Genomic DNA, 17,874 nt, shown 5'->3' on the forward strand with positions numbered 1-17,874 from the left:
ACAATCTCCACCTGACTTGCACGTGAATCCACCCTGCGCTGCAAACGTCGAGGGGGCGGGGCGGTGGACGTGACGTCACACCGAGGCAGCAGCGTGAAGCAGGCGCCGGCGCCTCTTCTTTCTCAACTTTTCGGCCTTTGACAAATAACAGCAGACAATTCAGTGACCTCAACTCTGCATTCACACAAATGAAAATGCGTTCGATGAAAAATGTGCTTAATATTGTGTGATTGTTGCCATAACTTGCCTATATGTGTTTGTATATAATACAATTTTTTTTGTTCGCCAATGAATGTGTATTAATTACATGTTGTACATTTTCGACCAGGAAAGATAATGGAATAAATCCAAACAATGACAGATTTCTTTGGACAACGGATGAGTTACAACGGAGCCTGCAGGAACTCTGCCTAACAACAAGTGACTAACGATGTGCTGTACGTGGCTAATGGAGACTAAGCAATCTATGTGGTTTGCTAAACAGTTGGTCATAAACGAAATGTGTTTTTTGTTCGGGGGCGGGGGGGGGGGGGGTGGACTCATTTTGATTGCCCTTTTTTTTAATGACAGAGTAGTTTTACTTCATCTTCATGATCAATCACCCTCATAACGGAGAGATTGGATTGTGTCTTCAAAAATTGCAAACATTTACATTCCTCGGTTTCAACTATCCATCACCTATTTAAAAACAAACAAACAGTTGATTTCACAGCAGTTATGAAAGTGCATGTTCAGTTTGAAAGTGTTGGCAAAATTGTCCATGTGGCATAGCGGACGATTTTGTTGCTCTTGCCATGTTGTGAATGTTGACGCGTGGCAAGAAAACAGGCTGAAAATCATTGGAAGAAACATTGTTGGTTTTATATGTCAAAAAGGGAATCTAAGAGCAGAATACAAAAAAAAAAAACAAAAAAAAAAACAGGGTCTGAACATCCAGACAATTGAGATCCAAAAATACATTTTCTTAGGAAATATTAATATGTACAAAAACATAAAAAAATCGTATTTTAATTTGGGCCCCTTGCTATAAAACCGTAGGGCCGCATTTTTCCTGATATTTTCTTAATAAAAATAAACTTTAAATATTTGAACCCACCAATAACTTCAATTGAGGCAGTTTTAACATTGAAATCAAAGCAGATTCCAAACATCTTTTTTTTCCCCTCTGCATCTGCATGCAAACAACTGTACAGTACAGCCTGCATTAAAAAAAACAAACAAACAAACAAACGAATAAAGACGACGGCGGCGGCGAGCACCGCTTAAGCGGGGTGGTGGCGCAACGCGGAGAGTTTGTGCGCGAGGAGCTGCCCTCGCCGCCTCAGCTGCTCCTTGAGCGACAGTAGGCGGCGCTCGTCGGCCTGCATGCCTCGGACGCACTCGGCCGCCTTCTGGAGGATCAGCACCTTGGCCGCCTTGTGGTTGTTGGCCACGTCGGGTATCTGGTCACGCAGCGCCAGGAAGCTCAGCTTGAGCTCGTTGCGACGCTGGCGCTCCAGCACGTTGTGAGTCCGACGCTTGTCGTGCTCCTCCGAGTCCGACGGGCTGGAGCGCGGGCTGGAGCACTTGCGGTTGCCAGTGATCTGCTTCAGCACGCGGCTCTGGCTGACGCCTCCGCACGCTGAGGGGCGAAGGGGGGGGGGGGGGACAGACATTGGAAGGACGGAAGACAGAGAGAGAGAGAGAGAGAGATCAAGGTCCAACATTGCGCCTATTGGAGGAGTGGCCTTTTGGTGCCCCGTTGAGACACGATATGGCGGCCCTGTGACAAACGGTACTGGCGCCAAATATTCATCTTCTATAAATATCAGTGATTATTTTGCATCTTGATACTGTTTAAGACTGAAGATATTTCTCTCAAGTCGAATGAGCAAGTGTGTTGATTTCATCATAAATAATATGACGAAATGACAACATTTCTGTTGGCCCGGTCGGGCCAGCTCTGTAAGCTATGTGTGTGGTGGCTCGAGACAGCACCGTACAAGCCAAAGGGCCATCAGGCAACCATTCATGTCGAACCCCGCAGATGCTGGCCAATTTGGGGAATTGAGTCGAAGGCAATGGAACAAAAATCACATTTCCCGTGAGCAGATATCCGTTTGAACGAGATGGCTCTCCTTGCCCATATGCGAGAGTATTAATTGCTCCATTTTGTTTTCACTTGACTCGCAGGCCGACCTAACATCAAATTCTACTGGGGCGCCAAGCGTCAATTGTGCAAGTTTCGTCCAATTAAATGGCATGGGACATTTCCAAGTGAGCCCACCTGCGCCACCTTCCATCTTGAGCCTCTTGCCCGCCGGGTGCGCGGCGTAGTTGTGCTGCTGGGTGGAGACCTGGCAGCGTTTGAGCACCAGGGGGCCGGCGGGGCCTCCGCACGACCAGTCGCAACGCTTCACCGCTTGCCGCTTCTCCACCGTCACCACGTCGATCTCCTCCTCATCCTCCGCCTCTTCGCCGTAATCAACTTCCGCCGCCTCATCATCCTCCTCATCCTCATCTTCTTCTGCAACAAAGACAAACATACATCACACTTAAAATCAACGCACCCTTAAGCAAGGCACCAAACTCCCGACTGGATGATATTAAATATTTCAAGATATTGACAAAAACCTGACATTTAAAAACATTTCACATGGATATTTATTCATTAAAAACTGAACATACAATAGGCTGAAAAATAATTTTTAAATACAATCAAAAATATACATAAAATCAAATAATTAAATCTGATCGTCCCCAAACTTTTCCACCTGAGATATTTGTATTTGTGACGGGACACTGTTGCTCCGTTCAACAAAGAGCTTTCACATTTAAAAAGCTACAAAAACAACCCAAACTGAAAACCGGTGCTCTTTGTTGTCTCTAGCTAAGTGTGTGAAATATTTATGCAGACTCCCGCTGTGTGGCGGTAGTGCTTTGGAGACATCCAAGAATATTTGGGGCGGGGTCCACAGCATTGAATAGATCCATCGGCATGTGCTTTTTAGTTGCTGGAACAACAATTAAGTCTGAGGAACTACCGCAATTTGGTCCGCAATAGGCATTGTGTTTGCGTTTGAAAAACAGATCAACTGTTGCACCTCTGCTGTATATGAGAAAGCGACCATTACCATTAACAAGGGAATATATGGCAAAATGGCATCAAACTTGAGGAGCAGTTGGACTAAAATGAGTAAAACAGAGAGACAAGACCCACTAGAAATGGCCCACGACCCTCAGTTTGGTAACCAGACAACGAGGATGCCAATGATTTCCTACCAGAGTCGCTGCTACTGCTGCTCCCACTGTTGGGCGGCGTGTCCAGCCCCAAGTGCTGACTGGGTGGCTCGCCCTGCTTGGGGGTCTCGGCCACCGGGTAGGGGAAGACCATCGACGGGTCGATGCAATCGGACGCCGCCGTATTGAGGTCCTGCAGGTAGCTGCTGTTTAGCCTCCAGGCGGCCGCGGCAGCGGGTCCCGTCGAAACGGATTCTGAGGTGGCAGACGCAGGGGAAACATCCGCCAAGGGGGCGGCGGTTGCAGGGCTGGCGGCGGCGGCGTTGGAGGAGGAGGAGGACGAGTGCCTCCGGGTGGCGTGCAGCGATGCCAGCTGCTCCGACACCACTTTCTTGAGCTTAGCTGCGGCCGAGAAGCCGCTCCACATGCAGTCCTGGATGATGATGGACTGGAGGAAGGTCTGCGAGTAGTCGGCGTGGCAGATGATGCTCTGGTTGACGGCGTCGTCGCCCAGGAACTCGCTGAGCATCTCCAGCTGGTCGGCAGTAGACGGGTAGGGCAAGCCGGTGAGTGACGGCCGACGGCTGGGCGACAGCGGCGGTGTGGGGAGAAGCTCGAACTTCTTCCAGATGTCCTCACTGGGCGCCGGGGGTTGCGGCTGCTGCGGGTAAAAGTCCTCCTCCGAGTGGTCGTAGTAGAAGTAAGGCTGGAGGGAGTCGTAGTCGTAGTCGTAGTTCCGACTCAGCAGAGCCGAGCTGAGCGGCATGTTGGAGGGGCGCCGTGGGGAAGCTAGGCGGCCGACAACATGGAGGTTAATTCAAGCCGGGGGGGGAAGGTAGAACGGGACGACACGAGCAGCAGCAGGTGTCCACTTCAGCCTTCCCAGCTTACCTGTCGTGCTTTCGACAAGTCGTAAAACAAACAAGGTAAAAAATAGTCCTTGAGCGTCCTCCGTGGACATGAAATCGGCGAGGCCGGGTTAAAACGCATGTGTGGCGACGGCGGCGTTGCAGCGAATGAGCCGGCCGGCCGAAGCCTTACGAGCTCCGAGTGGATTAAGTCACTTCGAGAATCACAGCAGAGCTCCGCAGCACGGAGGGTTATAAAGTAGCCGCGTCACTACCCGCTTTATTCACCCGCCTCCTCGCCTGGCCACCCACCTCGCCTCCTCCACATACGAAAAACGTACCTCGAAATAGAGAATTCGATGTTCACTTCACTTCGATGTCCGACCCCTACGGGAAGCTCAACATAAATTTCGACGTGAAAATCTGACTTTTTATTAAGCTTTTTCGGGGTACTATATTACGTAGTGCGTCAGGTACAAGCAGCAAAAAGAAATGGGCGTGGCCGTAGTAGAACGGCGGCTCCATTGACTGGGGGCTTGCAAGTCATATTAATGCAGCGTGAAAAGTGATATCGTTTGATTTATTGGGCAGCCACAGTTGTTAATATTGCACACAACTTTGTTAGTAAATCACGAAACGTTATTCTTGCACCAAAAAAAAAAAAAAAAAACCACACACACATAGCTTGCTTTTAGACCGAGCATTTACAGGCGAAACAGGTGCACACGGGACAAAATGCCGGTGCAGAAATGGAAGTGTTACCTCGGAAAAGACGTCGATTTCGCCCGACCTCGGCTCCAAGACAGGCGGAATGTCGCTAATCAACAGCAGGGACAAAGTCATATAAGCAAATTGGCCGTGCAAAGTGTCGCAGTTCTGGAACACAGCGAGTTGACGCTTCCAATCCAAAACAGAAAGATTTGTCGGGCTTGGAGCACCCCCTGGCGTCATCTGCCTGCTACTGCAACAAGTGCGTAATTCAAGGATTCCATTATTCTGTACCTCGCCCCCCCCCATACCACGTGTCTTCCTTTTATCCTTCCATCATATATCCTCTTCCCTCCTCCATCCTTGTCTCCTTTACTCTTTTCTTCCTTTTTTCCTTCAGACCATCGTTGCTGCCTTCCTTTTTTCTTAAACATTTGAGATACTATAATTAAAAATATATTCCCGATGAACAAGTTTACGTAAATGAATGAAACTATGCTCAAGTGTCTCAATGCATTGAAAGAGTCACTGAGCGATTTTCTCCAAGAAAATGTTCTTCGTTGCTTGAGGACGAACAGTAGTAGTGTATTGTAAAAAGGGGAAGGCTTCAACGAAGTGTGTCTCGAGCTGCCACTAGATGTCATCCATCATCATCTAAAACGCTTAACTGACTGGGCTTGCTTTAATGTAGCCGTTTTTTATTACTTAGAATTCTCTAATTGGGAGGGACAGCACAACCCAAGGAAGGACTTCGAACCGGTTGCCAGCCAATCACAGGGCACACATTGACGCAACCCTTCAGATTTATACTCACATCTATTGGACCTACTATGCATTTATTTGGAGGGTGGGGGTGGGAGAGGAAACCAGAGTACCAGGAGAAAACCCACGCAGACACACAAACTCCACACAGGAAGGCCGAAGCCCGGATTCAAACCCTCGACCTGAGGCGGATGTTCTCACCAGACGACCACTGTGCCACCTACTGAGAAAAAACATTTTTAATATTTCAAATTTTCTAGTATAGTTTTTAAAGTAAAAATATTTTAAAAAACAATTGTCACAATCATAATAGAGCAGTAAATTCATTTGCTTGCGCAAGTGTGTATCGAATATTGTGTCGGGTGAGCTATTTGTTTTGCATGTATGCAAGGTGATCTGAAAGCAAACCGAGGTAATTAGTGGAATTTATTTGCCTTAAAGGCAACTCCGCCTGGCTGTGTTTACTTCAAAACTTTCCACACTGCTGTGCAAACAGCTGAATTTACTTAACTTTTCTTAAGAGCTGTGAAGAGAAGCAAAGGCTCGTAAAAGTCACCAATGACTGTGCCAGTGCTCTCAGGCTGCAGTCACGGGCAAAAACAATTCTTCACACACCCCGCCCCACCCTCCCAAAAAACGGGATTGAAGAATTTTTGTAAACACATATTGTACCGTCTCTCTTACACACACACACACGCACACAGCCGAAAAAGCCACGTTGTTACAAGTCACGGGGAAAGAAACAAGGTAGAAGTCTGCACATGAGAAGGCATATTTGGCATACATTTGTCAAAATAGCCCAATTTTTTTTTTTGTGCGTGCTTCAGCATATAATACGCTCGGGTGTTTACACTGAGCAGCATATGCCCGGTCACAGGGCATAAGTCAAGGTTGTCAGTTACACAACGGGGAATATTTGGCACAAAAGCGCTCACTTTTTGGATTAGTAAGCATTTATTTTGGTCACACTTGTGTCCACTTTGCAATTTTGTGCGCAGGCTTGAGAAGCCGGGATCAGAAGACATTGTTCTCGGATGACCTTAACATAACTTTCTCTCTTTATTGCCTTTTTTGGGTTCCATCGGTGTGAAAGACAAAGACATGCCACTCACAATAATATCACCATACAGAAGATTATCATTGGTGCTCTTTGTAGCGGTTACAAACAAGTAGAAAACAGGCAAGGGCTTCACAAACCTAAAAGTTCAGAGCTTTTCAAATTGAAAACAGGAAAAACATGCAAATTGAAACATTATCATAGACTAGTAGACATTTGCCAACATAGGTGATCAGGAGACGTGGGCATAAATGCACGCATACTACTCAGAGATTAATTAACAATTGACCAAGAATTGACCCTTGGGGAACCCCACGTGATGTTTTTTTAATTTCTGTTGGATGCAAATTGCCCGATAGATATTGGGATGATAAGATGATATGCCCAATAAAATAGCATCATGGAAGTAGGGGGGGGGGGCTTCATGATTCACGATGGGGGCCCAGAATATATCACAAAGGCCCTGGCGGCTGATATGCATAACTGTCATGCAGTGGTGTCAAAACAAAATTGTTGATAGTGCTGCTCACTCGTACACGAAGCTGGCATGTTCTAACGGCTTTCCACGGGCGTGCGTGTTTGTGCAAGTGGGTTGAAGGTCCTCCTCGCTCAAGCTGCGTGCAGTGAGATGTCACCTCCCTCTGTCCCCTTCCTCCTCCTCCCCCCGCCCGGGTGATGATTCGCGAGGAGGAAGATGCGCGCGCTCACAGCCTTCCGCCGACCTTCGCCTGCTTCGCTCGGACTCACCGACACACCGTTGTGACGCCGCCGCCGCAGCCGGAGCGCCTCGTCGGCTGCACGCCGCGGGACTCCCGGGTGCTTCGCCTGCTTTCCAGCGGCTTCGTTCGCCTCCCGCCCCTCGACCCCCCCCCCCCCCCCCCCCCGCCGCAGCCGCAGCAGCGGCAGAAGAGCTCCACCAACCCCGAGAGCGAGGCAGATGCCCGTTGCAGCGCTGTCAACCCGGCTTCTACTATGGTGGAGTTCCCGTCCCTAAGCCCTTACTGGCCGCTTCTTCGCTTCTTGGTGCCTCTTGCGATCACCAATGTTGCCATCGACCTCGGCGAACAGGTAAGCGAGAACGCGCCCCCCCCCCCCCCCCCCGACCTCCGCCTTCCTCTCTCCGGGAGGCAGGAAGCTGCTTGTTAGCATCGGCGGCTAATGCTAACGATGCACGGGTTGCTACTTGACGCCAGAAAATGGCAAACGACGTTGTCAACGGCACTCCTAAATGCTAGCCTACTCCCACTTTCTATATACATCTCTGTATATAGTCAGTAATTAGGCGGTGACGTGTGGAGATGCTTGTTTGTGTGTGTGTGTGTGTGTGGGGGGGGCGGGCAGGTTTGAGGGGCATTGTCTTACCTGCCCCTCCCCGAGAAAAAGACTCAGGGAGTGAGCAAGAAGAAGGAGAGAGAGATGTAGGTAGGGATTAAGCTTATGTAATGCTTCAGTTTTGCTGGTATAAATAGCACAGTCGGGGCTTGTGCAAAAAGGGAAAGGGCAGCTGTGAGGGGAGGGAGTCCTCGGTCTAGGCCACCAGTTCCTTATCTTTACTTCAAGGTTCTCAAACTTGGCGTCCTGGGGGAAACATTTTCTCAACGCTCCCTCCCAAATAAATAAATAATCCAACTTCCGCATGTACTCCTAAATTCAGGAGGGGAAAAAAACGTGGCTTTTTTTTTTAAAGGTCACTTTGAGAATAAAGGCAAATTCTTTTGGTTCTTTTTTTAACGAGAGAAAAGAGTAATCATTTCAATTTAAAAAAAGCCTTATTTTTAAACATACATCCAACATACCTACAAGAATGTAATTATAATGTATTTAATACCTATTTTTTTTGAGGAAATAAATTGGAATAAAATTGTCAAATTTTCTAGCATAAAGACAGTTGATCAGTTTTAGATTGTTAGACTACCATAACCTCCCTATACGAAAAACATTTCCCAGTAATTAAAGTCAAATGAACAAAGTAAGCCATGGATAACAAAAGGCATAGAAAATGCATGTAAAAAGAAAAACAATCTATACAAATCGTTTCTAAAATCCAGAACTAAAGAAGCTGAAACAAAATATAAGACGTATAAAAACAAATTAGTAAACATTATAAGAACTAGCAAGAGAGACCATTTTCACGCATTATTAGAACAAAACAAAAGCAACACTCAAGAAATTTGGAAAATCTTAAATCATGTAATTAGAAATAACTCTAATAAAGTAGATTATCCGGAGTATTTTATGAAAGACAAAAATAGCATTATTGAGGAAACTGCAGAAATAGCAAATGAATTTAATGAATATTTTGTTAATATCGGCAGTAACTTAGCAAAACAAATTCCTGATCCAATAAATTCTTTTGAAATAGATAAATACATAGAAAAAAATCCTTCCACAATGTTTCTTACTGCTGTGACTCAAAATGAAATATTAAATATTGTAAAAACATATCAAAGTAAAAAGTCAACTGACTGTTTTAATATTGATATGTCAATAGTAAAACAGATTATAGAATTTGTAGTGCGACCCTTTACATATATATGCAAGCTGTCATTTAAAGACGGTATTTTTCCATCAAAAATGAAAACAGCCAAAGTCATTCCAATTTTTAAAAGTGGGGAAAGACAATTCTTTACAAATTATAGACCAATATCACTGTTATCACAATTTTCAAAAATATTAGAAAAATTATTTTCTCGCAGACTTGACAACTTCATATGTAAATACATGCTATTAAGTGAAAATCAATATGGCTTCAGAGAAAAACGGACCACCTTAATGGCAGCAATGGAGTTTGTGGAAGCAATAGCTACTAATATAGATAATAAAGAATACACGGTCGGGATTTTTCTTGATCTAAAAAAAGCTTTTGATACTATAGACCATACTATATTATTGAATAAATTAGAGAGATATGGCATCAGAGGCACAGCATATAAATGGATTGAAAGTTATTTAGAAAACAGATATCAGTATGTGCAGTTCAAAAACAAAAAATCCAATCTACTGAGGATTATCCATGGAGTGCCTCAGGGGTCAGTGATTGGACCAAAACTATTCATTTTATATATAAAGGATATCTGTAGGGTATCAAATCAACTCAAATCCGTCCTATTTGCCGATGACACAACCTTTTACTGCTCTGGAAAAAATATGAAACAACTCCTGAAAATTGTGGAAAATGAATTGACAAAATTAAAAAACTGGTTCGACAGAAATAAACTAACAAAAACTAAGTTAGTTGTCTTTGGCACGAGACCAATCAAAGACCAAGTTAAAATAAAGATAAATTCAATTGAAATAGAACGAGTCTATGAAAATAGGTTTCTTGGACTAGTAATAGATACAAAACTATCCTGGAAGCCACACATAGATAACATAATAAAAAAAAATATCCAAAACTATCGGGATACTCCACAAAACGAAGGATGTGTTGAGTAAGAGCTCCTTGTATACATTATATTACTCATTATTACTCCCATATATGACCTACTGTGTAGAAATATGGGGAAAAGCTTGTAAAACAAACACACTCCCTGTTTTAAAACTACAAAAAAAAGCAATCAGAATAATCAATAGGTCTAAATATATAGAACCCACAAATCCAATATTCATCAAATTAAACACAATGAAATTCTACGACTTGGTTGACTTCAAGATTACCCAATTAATGTATAAAGTACATAACAATCTCCTCTGCCAAAATATCCAGCAGCTTTTTGAAATTAGAGAGAGCTGTTATCATCTAAGGGGTACAAATTAATACAAAAAATCCAGAACAAGAACAAACATCAAACAAAGGTGTGTATCAGTAAAGGTGTCAACCTGTGGAACAAGCTTGAAACGGACCTGAAAATGAGCAAATCGTTGGAGGAGTTCAAAAACCAATTCAAAAGATTAGTACAAAAAAACTACATGAATCAGAATTAAAAAGATAAATTTGATATACTTATAAAATATAGTAAGACAACCGTTTGCTCTTGTTTTGGATTTGATCAACTTATCAATTGTATTCAAGAAATGAAAATTATAATGAATATCAGAAAATTGAAATACAAAAGGAGAAAGAATAACTATATATATACAAACCAAAAGGTGTATAAATAGAATAGTATAGTATACATAAGGGTAAAAGCATTCGATGATATGTAGATTTTTTTTTTCTTCTTTGTTTTGAAAAATGATCAAATCAAATTGCTACAAAATAAGGGGTAGGACTAGATAAGTTACTTACTTCTTCCTACTCCTTTGAGCATACAACCGTGATGATGTGTGTTTTCTTCTTTTATCTGCTTTCTAATTTTCCTTACATAATTTTTGTTTGACTTTTGTCAACCTGTTATTGTGTATACTATATATGCTCAATAAACAATAAAACAAACTACAAGAATTAATGTCCTGCAAATTGTTGTTAAGCGGTGTCCCCCAAGCCCCTTCCCGGATGCGATTGGATCCCAAAGCTATCGAAAGTGTGACGTCTTGTTCGTGACGGTGCAGGCGCTCAACAGGGGCATCGCCACGGTCAAGGAGGACGCGGTAGAGATGCTGGCCAGCTACGGGCTGGCCTACTCGCTCATGAAGTTCTTCACGGGCCCCATGAGCGACTTCAAGAACGTGGGCCTGGTCTTCGTCAACAGCAAGCGCGACCGCCAGAAAGCTGTCCTGTGCATGGCGGCGGCAGGCGCCATCGCCTTCGTGCTGCACATCTTGATAGGTTGGTTTGCTCAAAAACACACACGCATTCGCGCTGACCGAAAAAAAAAAAACGCTACGAGGCATCCGAGCCACTCGTTACTGTGACTGATGACTGATTTGTTTTTCACGCTCTAGCCTACACGGACCTGGGCTACTACATCATTAACAAGCTCCACCATGTGGACGAGTCTGTGGGCCACAAAACTCGGAAGGCTTTCCTCTACTTGGCCGCTTTCCCTCTACTGGACGCGATGGTGAATGCGTTTTTACAACTACCGTCTCCAAAAAAAAAAATCTTTCACCCCAAAATCGATTTATTATTAAGGACGGGTGAGTACCAATCTGACATGGAGTAAGTCCTCTTTGGCAGTTTGACACCTATACTAGTATTGGTATCAAAACAGTGATCGCTTATTGTTATAAGCAACTATTCCGCATAGTTTGAATGTTAAAAAAAAATACAAAACTGTACTGAAAAAAAAAATTCTATTAAAATGCATTGCATGTAAACAACTGCATGTAAAAACGGTACTTTTAAAGTTCAATACAACTGAAAAAAAAGCCAGTATCAAGAAAATTCAGCGGTTTGAGCGATTCCTTTGTGTGCCACTAGAGGGAGCCAATGTAGCAGCGTCACAAGTCGGGATTGGTTGTAAAACGTGCGTTTGTTGTGCGTCCAGGCGTGGATTCACGCCGGCATCCTACTCAAGCATAAGTTCAGCGTCATCGTGGGCTCCGCCTCCATCTCGGACGTCGTGGCACAGGTATAAAACATTTCTTTGCAGAATTTTTCAAACATTTTTTGGGAAGGTATCTTTCATTATTTGCTGAGCAACGAACCCAGTCTTCATTTGTGTGTTAAGGCCAAACCCCTGTCTAATGTATAAGTATTGCTTTGGCGCCAAGAAGGTAATCTCAAGTGAGGGGAGGAGCTTGATTTAATCAGGCCATAGCCGTGTCTCACGGAAGAGAAGCACTTTGCTGCCGTCTTGTGGCTTCTTTGGTCAATTCTCTGCAATGACCTCAGAGATAAGAAGTGGCGTAATGGCAAGACTGAAAGTGTGCCAGTGGGAAGGCTGCAACCATTTTTGGGGCGCGTGTGGTTGACTGCCGTGCGATTTGCTTCAGATCGTCTTTGTGGCCATCCTGCTGCACAGTAACCTGGAGTGCGTGGAGCCCCTCCTCATCCCCATCCTCTCGCTCTACATGGGCGCCTTGGTCCGCTTCAGCATCGTGGGCCTGGGCTACTACTGCAACATCCACGACACCATCCCGGACTCCAGTGGCCCAGATGTCGGGGTAAGTTTCGGAGGAAGGCGAGAAAGTGAAGGCCGAGTTTTGATGTTTGTTTGTTTTTTTGTTTTTTCGGCAGGGTGACGCCACCGTCAAGAAGATGCTGAGCTTCTGGTGGCCGCTGGCGCTCATCCTGGCAACCCAGCGCATCAGCCGGCCCATTGTCAACCTCTTCGTGTCCAGAGACCTCAAGGGGACCACTGAAGCTACGGAGGTGCTGGCGCTCCTTTCCTTTTTTTCCCCAACAAATGTTCAGAAGTTTGGAATTTCTTTCTTTCAATCAATCCAGTTGGCCAACCCACTCATTTGATGAACAGCAGCTTTTACCAAAACAACAATTAGTGATGCCGAGTACCGATAGCAGGTCTCATTATTGGGTCAATACTAAGCACAGGATACTTAAAGCCCCCCCAAATGACATTGAGTAAATCTTCCTTGCTACACTGCAGCGGTTTGGCACATTGGCGAGTCATTGTGTGCGTCAGAAAGACAGGAATGTCTTTAATTATCTGTTAGCGAAGACAGCTAGGCTAGGCTCCACGACACCCGTGACCCGAGTGAGGATAAGCGGTACAAATAATAAATGGATTCATCTTAATTGAAATTTTACGCAACATAAGTACTCGTGGCATTCAAGAAGGAACAGTTTGTACTGATATCGGACTGAAAAAAAAAAGTGTTGTCGGACGTACCTAAAGTTAATTACGCTTCAGTAAAAACCCATTGGGAATAGTCTTACTTGTGTTTCAGGTTCTGCAACGATTTCCCATTGAGAGTGACTGCTTTATTTTTGTCCCCTCACAAGTTAAAAAAAAAGCCTTTGTGCATTTTGATTCAGCTTTTGTCTCAACGAATTTGATAGAAAAGTGTATTTTCGAGTACGCCTGACTTGAAAGGTGAAGCTTGGCGGCGGCGATAACTCAAGCCTCCGCGCGCGTACGGCAACAAACTTCCTCCGGAGCTTTCTGGCAAGCGTGTGGCCAAAAGCGCACCACAAAGCTATTTGCCGGAATGGCCTGGAAGTGAGCGGCAACACATTCCTACCTGGCCCGCCTCTCATCTCTCGCCCGCACGTCACAATAACAGCAACAACAACTCGCATATTGTATGCAGCCGCAATTCCTATTGTCATTTCAGCAAGCGGGCTAATGACAATACACTCGAGCTCTGTTAACCCCGGCGCATGGGTTACACACCTCACCGCAATATGGGAAAATAGGCCGTATAGAGACCACGGCGTTACATGCTGTTTTTTGCCCCAAGAAACATCAGAGAGAATGACGACACCTTGAAACAACTTAATTCCGCAAAGCTCAATGCTAACAAGCAATGCAAAACGCCACTGACACGCTAACAGTTAGCGCTGACAGTTGCCGTTTTCAACATTTTGAACACAAACGGTGGAGCAACACACGGCGACAGATAATAAAACCATATGGGCATATATTCTTCCAGGAAAAATGACTATTATTATTGCATCTTACTCAAGTTACTGGCAGGAGTAGCGCAAGTATTATTATTATTTTTTGTATCTCCATGACAGTATTGTACAGGTTCTCAGTGATCACATAATGCCAGTGCTTTCCAAGCCTGCTCACGGGCGACACTGCGTCGTCTTTTCTTGGCAGGCAGTGGCCGTGCTGACGGCGACATACCCCGTGGGTCACATGCCCTACGGCTGGTTAACCGAACTGCGAGCCGTGTATCCCGCCTTCGACAAGGTACGCCGCACTTTACACCAACACGGTGACCGGAGGATGTCTGTGCTCACATGTCCTTGTCATCCCTCGGCAGAACAACCCCAGCAACAAGCTGAACGCCGGCACACCCGTGACAAAGTCGCATATTAAAAAGTTTACATTCTGCTGTCTGGCCCTCTCGCTCACGGTAAGATTCATTCCGCCGCAGAATCGCGACAGTCGCATATTGCCAGAGGCGCGGCCTCCGGATTTCATGCTTACGTAAATTGATTTTTAAGATGCTTGTCTGTAGTATGTGTTCTGTACTGCGCTTGTACCTCTCATATTAAATGGGGAACTACGTTTAAAAAATAAAATAAAAAGAGAGAAGTAGATGAAGAAATCGTACTCAAAATTCAGATTTGACACCACAAACTGACTTCCTCAAAAAACACGCGAGTGGTCGAGGATGGCCTCCGTTAAGGCCCAACCGTCCTCAATTGAGCCCAGCACCAAACCCAGTCACTCTTGAGAGCTGCATTTCTCGCACACACACACACACAAAATCCAGTGAATTAAATGCCGTCAACACAAAGCAGCGGGAGAAGGGTTGCTCGGGTCGTCTGACAACTTTAGTGCTGACTTGATGTCAATGTCAGCGGCTCAGATGGGGCAATTCAGTGTAAACAAGACGGTGCAAGCCAACTTGACGTCTCCAGACACAAGCGGGCACCGACTCATACGATCTGGACTTCGCTCGAGCCCCCAAAAGTGCCGAGTGGCCAAAAGGAGCTGCGGCAGGCCTGAACTCAGCAAACACCGGGCGACGAGGTCAACGTGTCTACCCTTCGTCATGTGAAAAGCATCCAGGAAGCGGGCGGCCCGTCCGCTCACACGTCCTGCCCGGATGTTTGTCGGGTTCTCTGGCTGGAGGTGTCGGGTTGCGCCCGCTATATGAATATGCCCCATTATCCACAAAACCTAGCACGTGACACATTCCAAAAGCTCAAAAGCTGCTGGTGAGTTTGGTGAGAACAAGCACACTCTCCAGATCCGACATCTTGTTTTTTTGCTTTGTGTCTTTTAACTCATTCACTCCCAAAGACGTATTTAAACGTCTTTTTCAGACTTGGTCCAGAATTGGCTGGTACTGAATGAGTTATGGTTCATGTTTACGCTTAGCTCAATAAGTTAAGTAAGAGAAACACCCCCCCCCCCAACCCCTTGCTTATAAGAAAAGATAAGAAAACCTTTATTAGTCTCGCAATGGAGAAATTCCCAATTCACAGCAGCAAAGTTATAAGTAGAACAACAAAATATAGGAGCTGCTGGAAAGGCAGCCACTCTCGCGACGCCATTTTGAAGTCAAAATAACAAAAATAACACAACACAACACTTATGAGGCATGTATGTGCCTTTCCGCATGCAGCGACTTGTTCACGACAAATCCGAAGCCTCCTTTTAGAAAAGCCGCCGCCGTCAAGCACTGACTGGCGTCTCGTCTCCGCCGCCTGCTGGCCGAAATAATGCTCAGACTGTGAGGACCCAAACACTTTGCCGGCCGTCACACCTCAAGCTTTTCTCCTTTCACGTTTATGGTTTTGTTTCACGGGAATAAACTGTGAGCCAAATTTTGGGAAAATATGCCGCAGCTTCCGGTATTTTCTTTTGTGTGCGTAAGGCAGTATTAGAGAAAAAGGGCGGGTGATTTGATAACGCAAGGCCTGTCACAATTCTTTTGTTCACCTCCTGTTTTGTATCATCTTAAAGGCCAACTGTCAAGACGATCGAGTCAATCAAGGAAGCAGATGAGACGCAAAAACTGCAGATGTTGAGTTATGCAATTTTGCGCGTGTGTACAGCTTTGCTTCGTGGTCTTCTGGAGCCCGCACGTCTCCGAGAAGATCCTGGTGGACATCATCGGCGTCGAGTACCCCTTCGCTATGCTCTGTGTGGTGCCCCTTCGCATTTTCTCCTTCTTCCCGCTACCAGGTCAACAAACCATTTGCAGTGGACCCAACAGGTCGACACGCCCCCTTGTTCAACCCGACAGTTGTCACCAAGAAACGAGTGAGATCGAGAGATAATTGTTCCAAAGCTCAATTGAATGGCAGTGAAAGATTTGACAGAGGGGACCCAAAAACAACGGACAGATTTATAGGGTAGTTTAAAAATGCCTCAGAATAAACCCAAACAATTTTTGTTGGTCCCGTTTTTTTTTCCAACCTCACAAAAACCTGGCCTTTGAACAGGGGCGTGTCGACTTTTTATACGTGCTGGCTATAGTTGAATATGTCAAAAGATTACTCAACAGCTATTGCTGGCTAACGCCACTTTTACTGCGTGCGCAGTGACGGTCCGGGCCCACCTAACGGGCTGGCTGATGACGCTGAAGAAGACGTTTGTGTTGGCACCCAGCTCGGTGCTGCGCATCGTCGTCCTCATCACCAGCCTGGTGGTGCTGCCCTACATGGGGTACGTAACGTCCGCTTGCGGCCGCCGCCGCTGCCACCACGCTTTCCGTGCTGATTGTTTGCGTGTCGCAGGGTTCACGGGGCCACCCTGGGGGTGGGCTCCCTGCTGGCCGGCTTCATCGGCGAGTCCACAATGGTCGCCATAGCAGCCTGCTATGTTTACCGACAACAGGTGAGCCTTGTTGTGGTTCATTTACACACACGGCGCTATTGTTAGGTTTGTTTTCAATATAGTTCCCCCCCACGACCCGCTAACTGACATTGTTTGCGTTATGACCAGCGTCACAGCGAGCTGTCCAACGAGCTGGTGGTGGAGGCCGAGGACTCGGCCCCCATGAGCGAGGTGCGCTCGCGATCGCCGACAGACGCCGCCGAGGAGCTCGACGAGGGCAACGAGGACGACGAAGGGCAAGAGTGAGTCCGAGGACGTTTTTTTTCCCGAAGTTTATTTTTGTTTTTGTTTGTTTTTATTTTTCTTCCTGCGGGAGGGAAGACGAGGGAGAAAGGAGGAATTCTCCCAACGGCGCCCTCCCCATCTCCGTGATGACGCGCACTGTAAAGAAAGCCATCGGAGCGTTGATCCAACGAGTGTACATAGCGTCATGGCTTCCTTGGTGTTTACCGGTAAACAAAGGAATGACAAATGAGACGACGGCAAGGGGACAAAGGCAACGTGCTTCAACATTTGAAATCCGCACAAGTCGTGGGACTTTTTGCTGGGTTGTGCAATTGTGTTTTGACATCAAAAGTGCTGTACAGACCATCGTTTTCTACAGTGGATATTGGACAGAACCGAGGGGTCGGGAATCCCTCTCCTTCATCATCATCACCACGCATTCACTTCCAAGACCTGCTTCTGTTTGGCCAATCATCATCATCTTCATGTGCTGTATATACTGTACAGACATTCTTATTTGGCAAATACATTGCTTTATTATTATTATTATCGTCTCATGTTTTCAGATGGAGGTTTAAAGGCGAGCTCCCGCCATTTGCTGATAAGCCGTGATCATGTTAGTACTGCCGGTTCAAATGTACACAATTGTTAGTGTTGTCGACAGGTCGAGCTGAACAATATTCTGAGCTTTTTTTTTTTTTTTTTTTAAAGTAAGTGTACTTCATGTTTTGCCACTCCCATGAGCAAA

General features: G+C 45.6%; 2 protein-coding genes across 3 annotated transcripts; one reads left to right on the forward strand and one right to left on the reverse strand.

The window, feature by feature from the left end:
- Nucleotides 1-839: 839 nt before the first annotated feature.
- Nucleotides 840-6,140, reverse strand: myca (MYC proto-oncogene, bHLH transcription factor a). 2 transcript variants are annotated; one of them, XM_086101291.1, is made up of 4 exons: nucleotides 4,830-6,140; nucleotides 3,262-4,008; nucleotides 2,267-2,506; nucleotides 840-1,621 (listed from the first exon to the last, which is right to left on the reverse strand). In XM_086101291.1, the coding sequence occupies exons 2-4, from the start codon at nucleotides 3,983-3,985 to the stop codon at nucleotides 1,263-1,265; spliced, it is 1,323 nt and encodes a 440-aa protein (XP_085957417.1). In that variant the 5' UTR covers nucleotides 3,986-4,008; nucleotides 4,830-6,140; the 3' UTR covers nucleotides 840-1,262. The 2 variants fall into 2 exon arrangements, with proteins under 2 accessions (XP_085957417.1, XP_085957416.1); XM_086101290.1 differs by lacking the exon at nucleotides 4,830-6,140 and adding an exon at nucleotides 4,111-4,819.
- Nucleotides 6,141-7,067: 927 nt separating this feature from the next.
- ankha (ANKH inorganic pyrophosphate transport regulator a) lies at nucleotides 7,068-17,672 on the forward strand. Its single transcript, XM_086101289.1, has 12 exons — nucleotides 7,068-7,662; nucleotides 11,086-11,302; nucleotides 11,419-11,537; nucleotides 11,964-12,047; nucleotides 12,412-12,582; nucleotides 12,656-12,790; nucleotides 14,205-14,297; nucleotides 14,371-14,463; nucleotides 16,118-16,247; nucleotides 16,607-16,730; nucleotides 16,802-16,901; nucleotides 17,010-17,672. Exons 1-12 carry the CDS (start codon nucleotides 7,270-7,272, stop codon nucleotides 17,145-17,147), a joined length of 1,797 nt encoding a protein of 598 aa, XP_085957415.1. The 5' UTR covers nucleotides 7,068-7,269; the 3' UTR covers nucleotides 17,148-17,672.
- The last annotated feature ends 202 nt before the right edge of the window (nucleotides 17,673-17,874 follow it).

This window comes from Hippocampus guttulatus, chromosome 21 (assembly GCF_054856545.1).
Source record: "Hippocampus guttulatus isolate MCC_2025c chromosome 21, RoL_Hgut_1.0, whole genome shotgun sequence".
NCBI classification, from domain to species: Eukaryota; Metazoa; Chordata; class Actinopteri; order Syngnathiformes; family Syngnathidae; genus Hippocampus; species Hippocampus guttulatus.

Coding starts and splice junctions, on each gene's coding strand:
- myca (XM_086101290.1), bottom strand. CDS start 4,180: ATGTCCACGGAGGACGCTCAAGGACTATTTTTTACCTTGTTTGTTTTA. Junction 4,009..4,110: donor ACTTGTCGAAAGCACGACAG/GTAAGCTGGGAA, acceptor TCGGCCGCCTAG/CTTCCCCACGGCGCCCCTCC. Junction 2,507..3,261: donor CAGCAGTAGCAGCGACTCTG/GTAGGAAATCAT, acceptor TCTTTGTTGCAG/AAGAAGATGAGGATGAGGAG.
- ankha (XM_086101289.1), top strand. CDS start 7,270: ATGATTCGCGAGGAGGAAGATGCGCGCGCTCACAGCCTTCCGCCGACC. Junction 16,248..16,606: donor CTCCTTCTTCCCGCTACCAG/GTCAACAAACCA, acceptor CTGCGTGCGCAG/TGACGGTCCGGGCCCACCTA. Junction 16,731..16,801: donor GTGGTGCTGCCCTACATGGG/GTACGTAACGTC, acceptor TGCGTGTCGCAG/GGTTCACGGGGCCACCCTGG.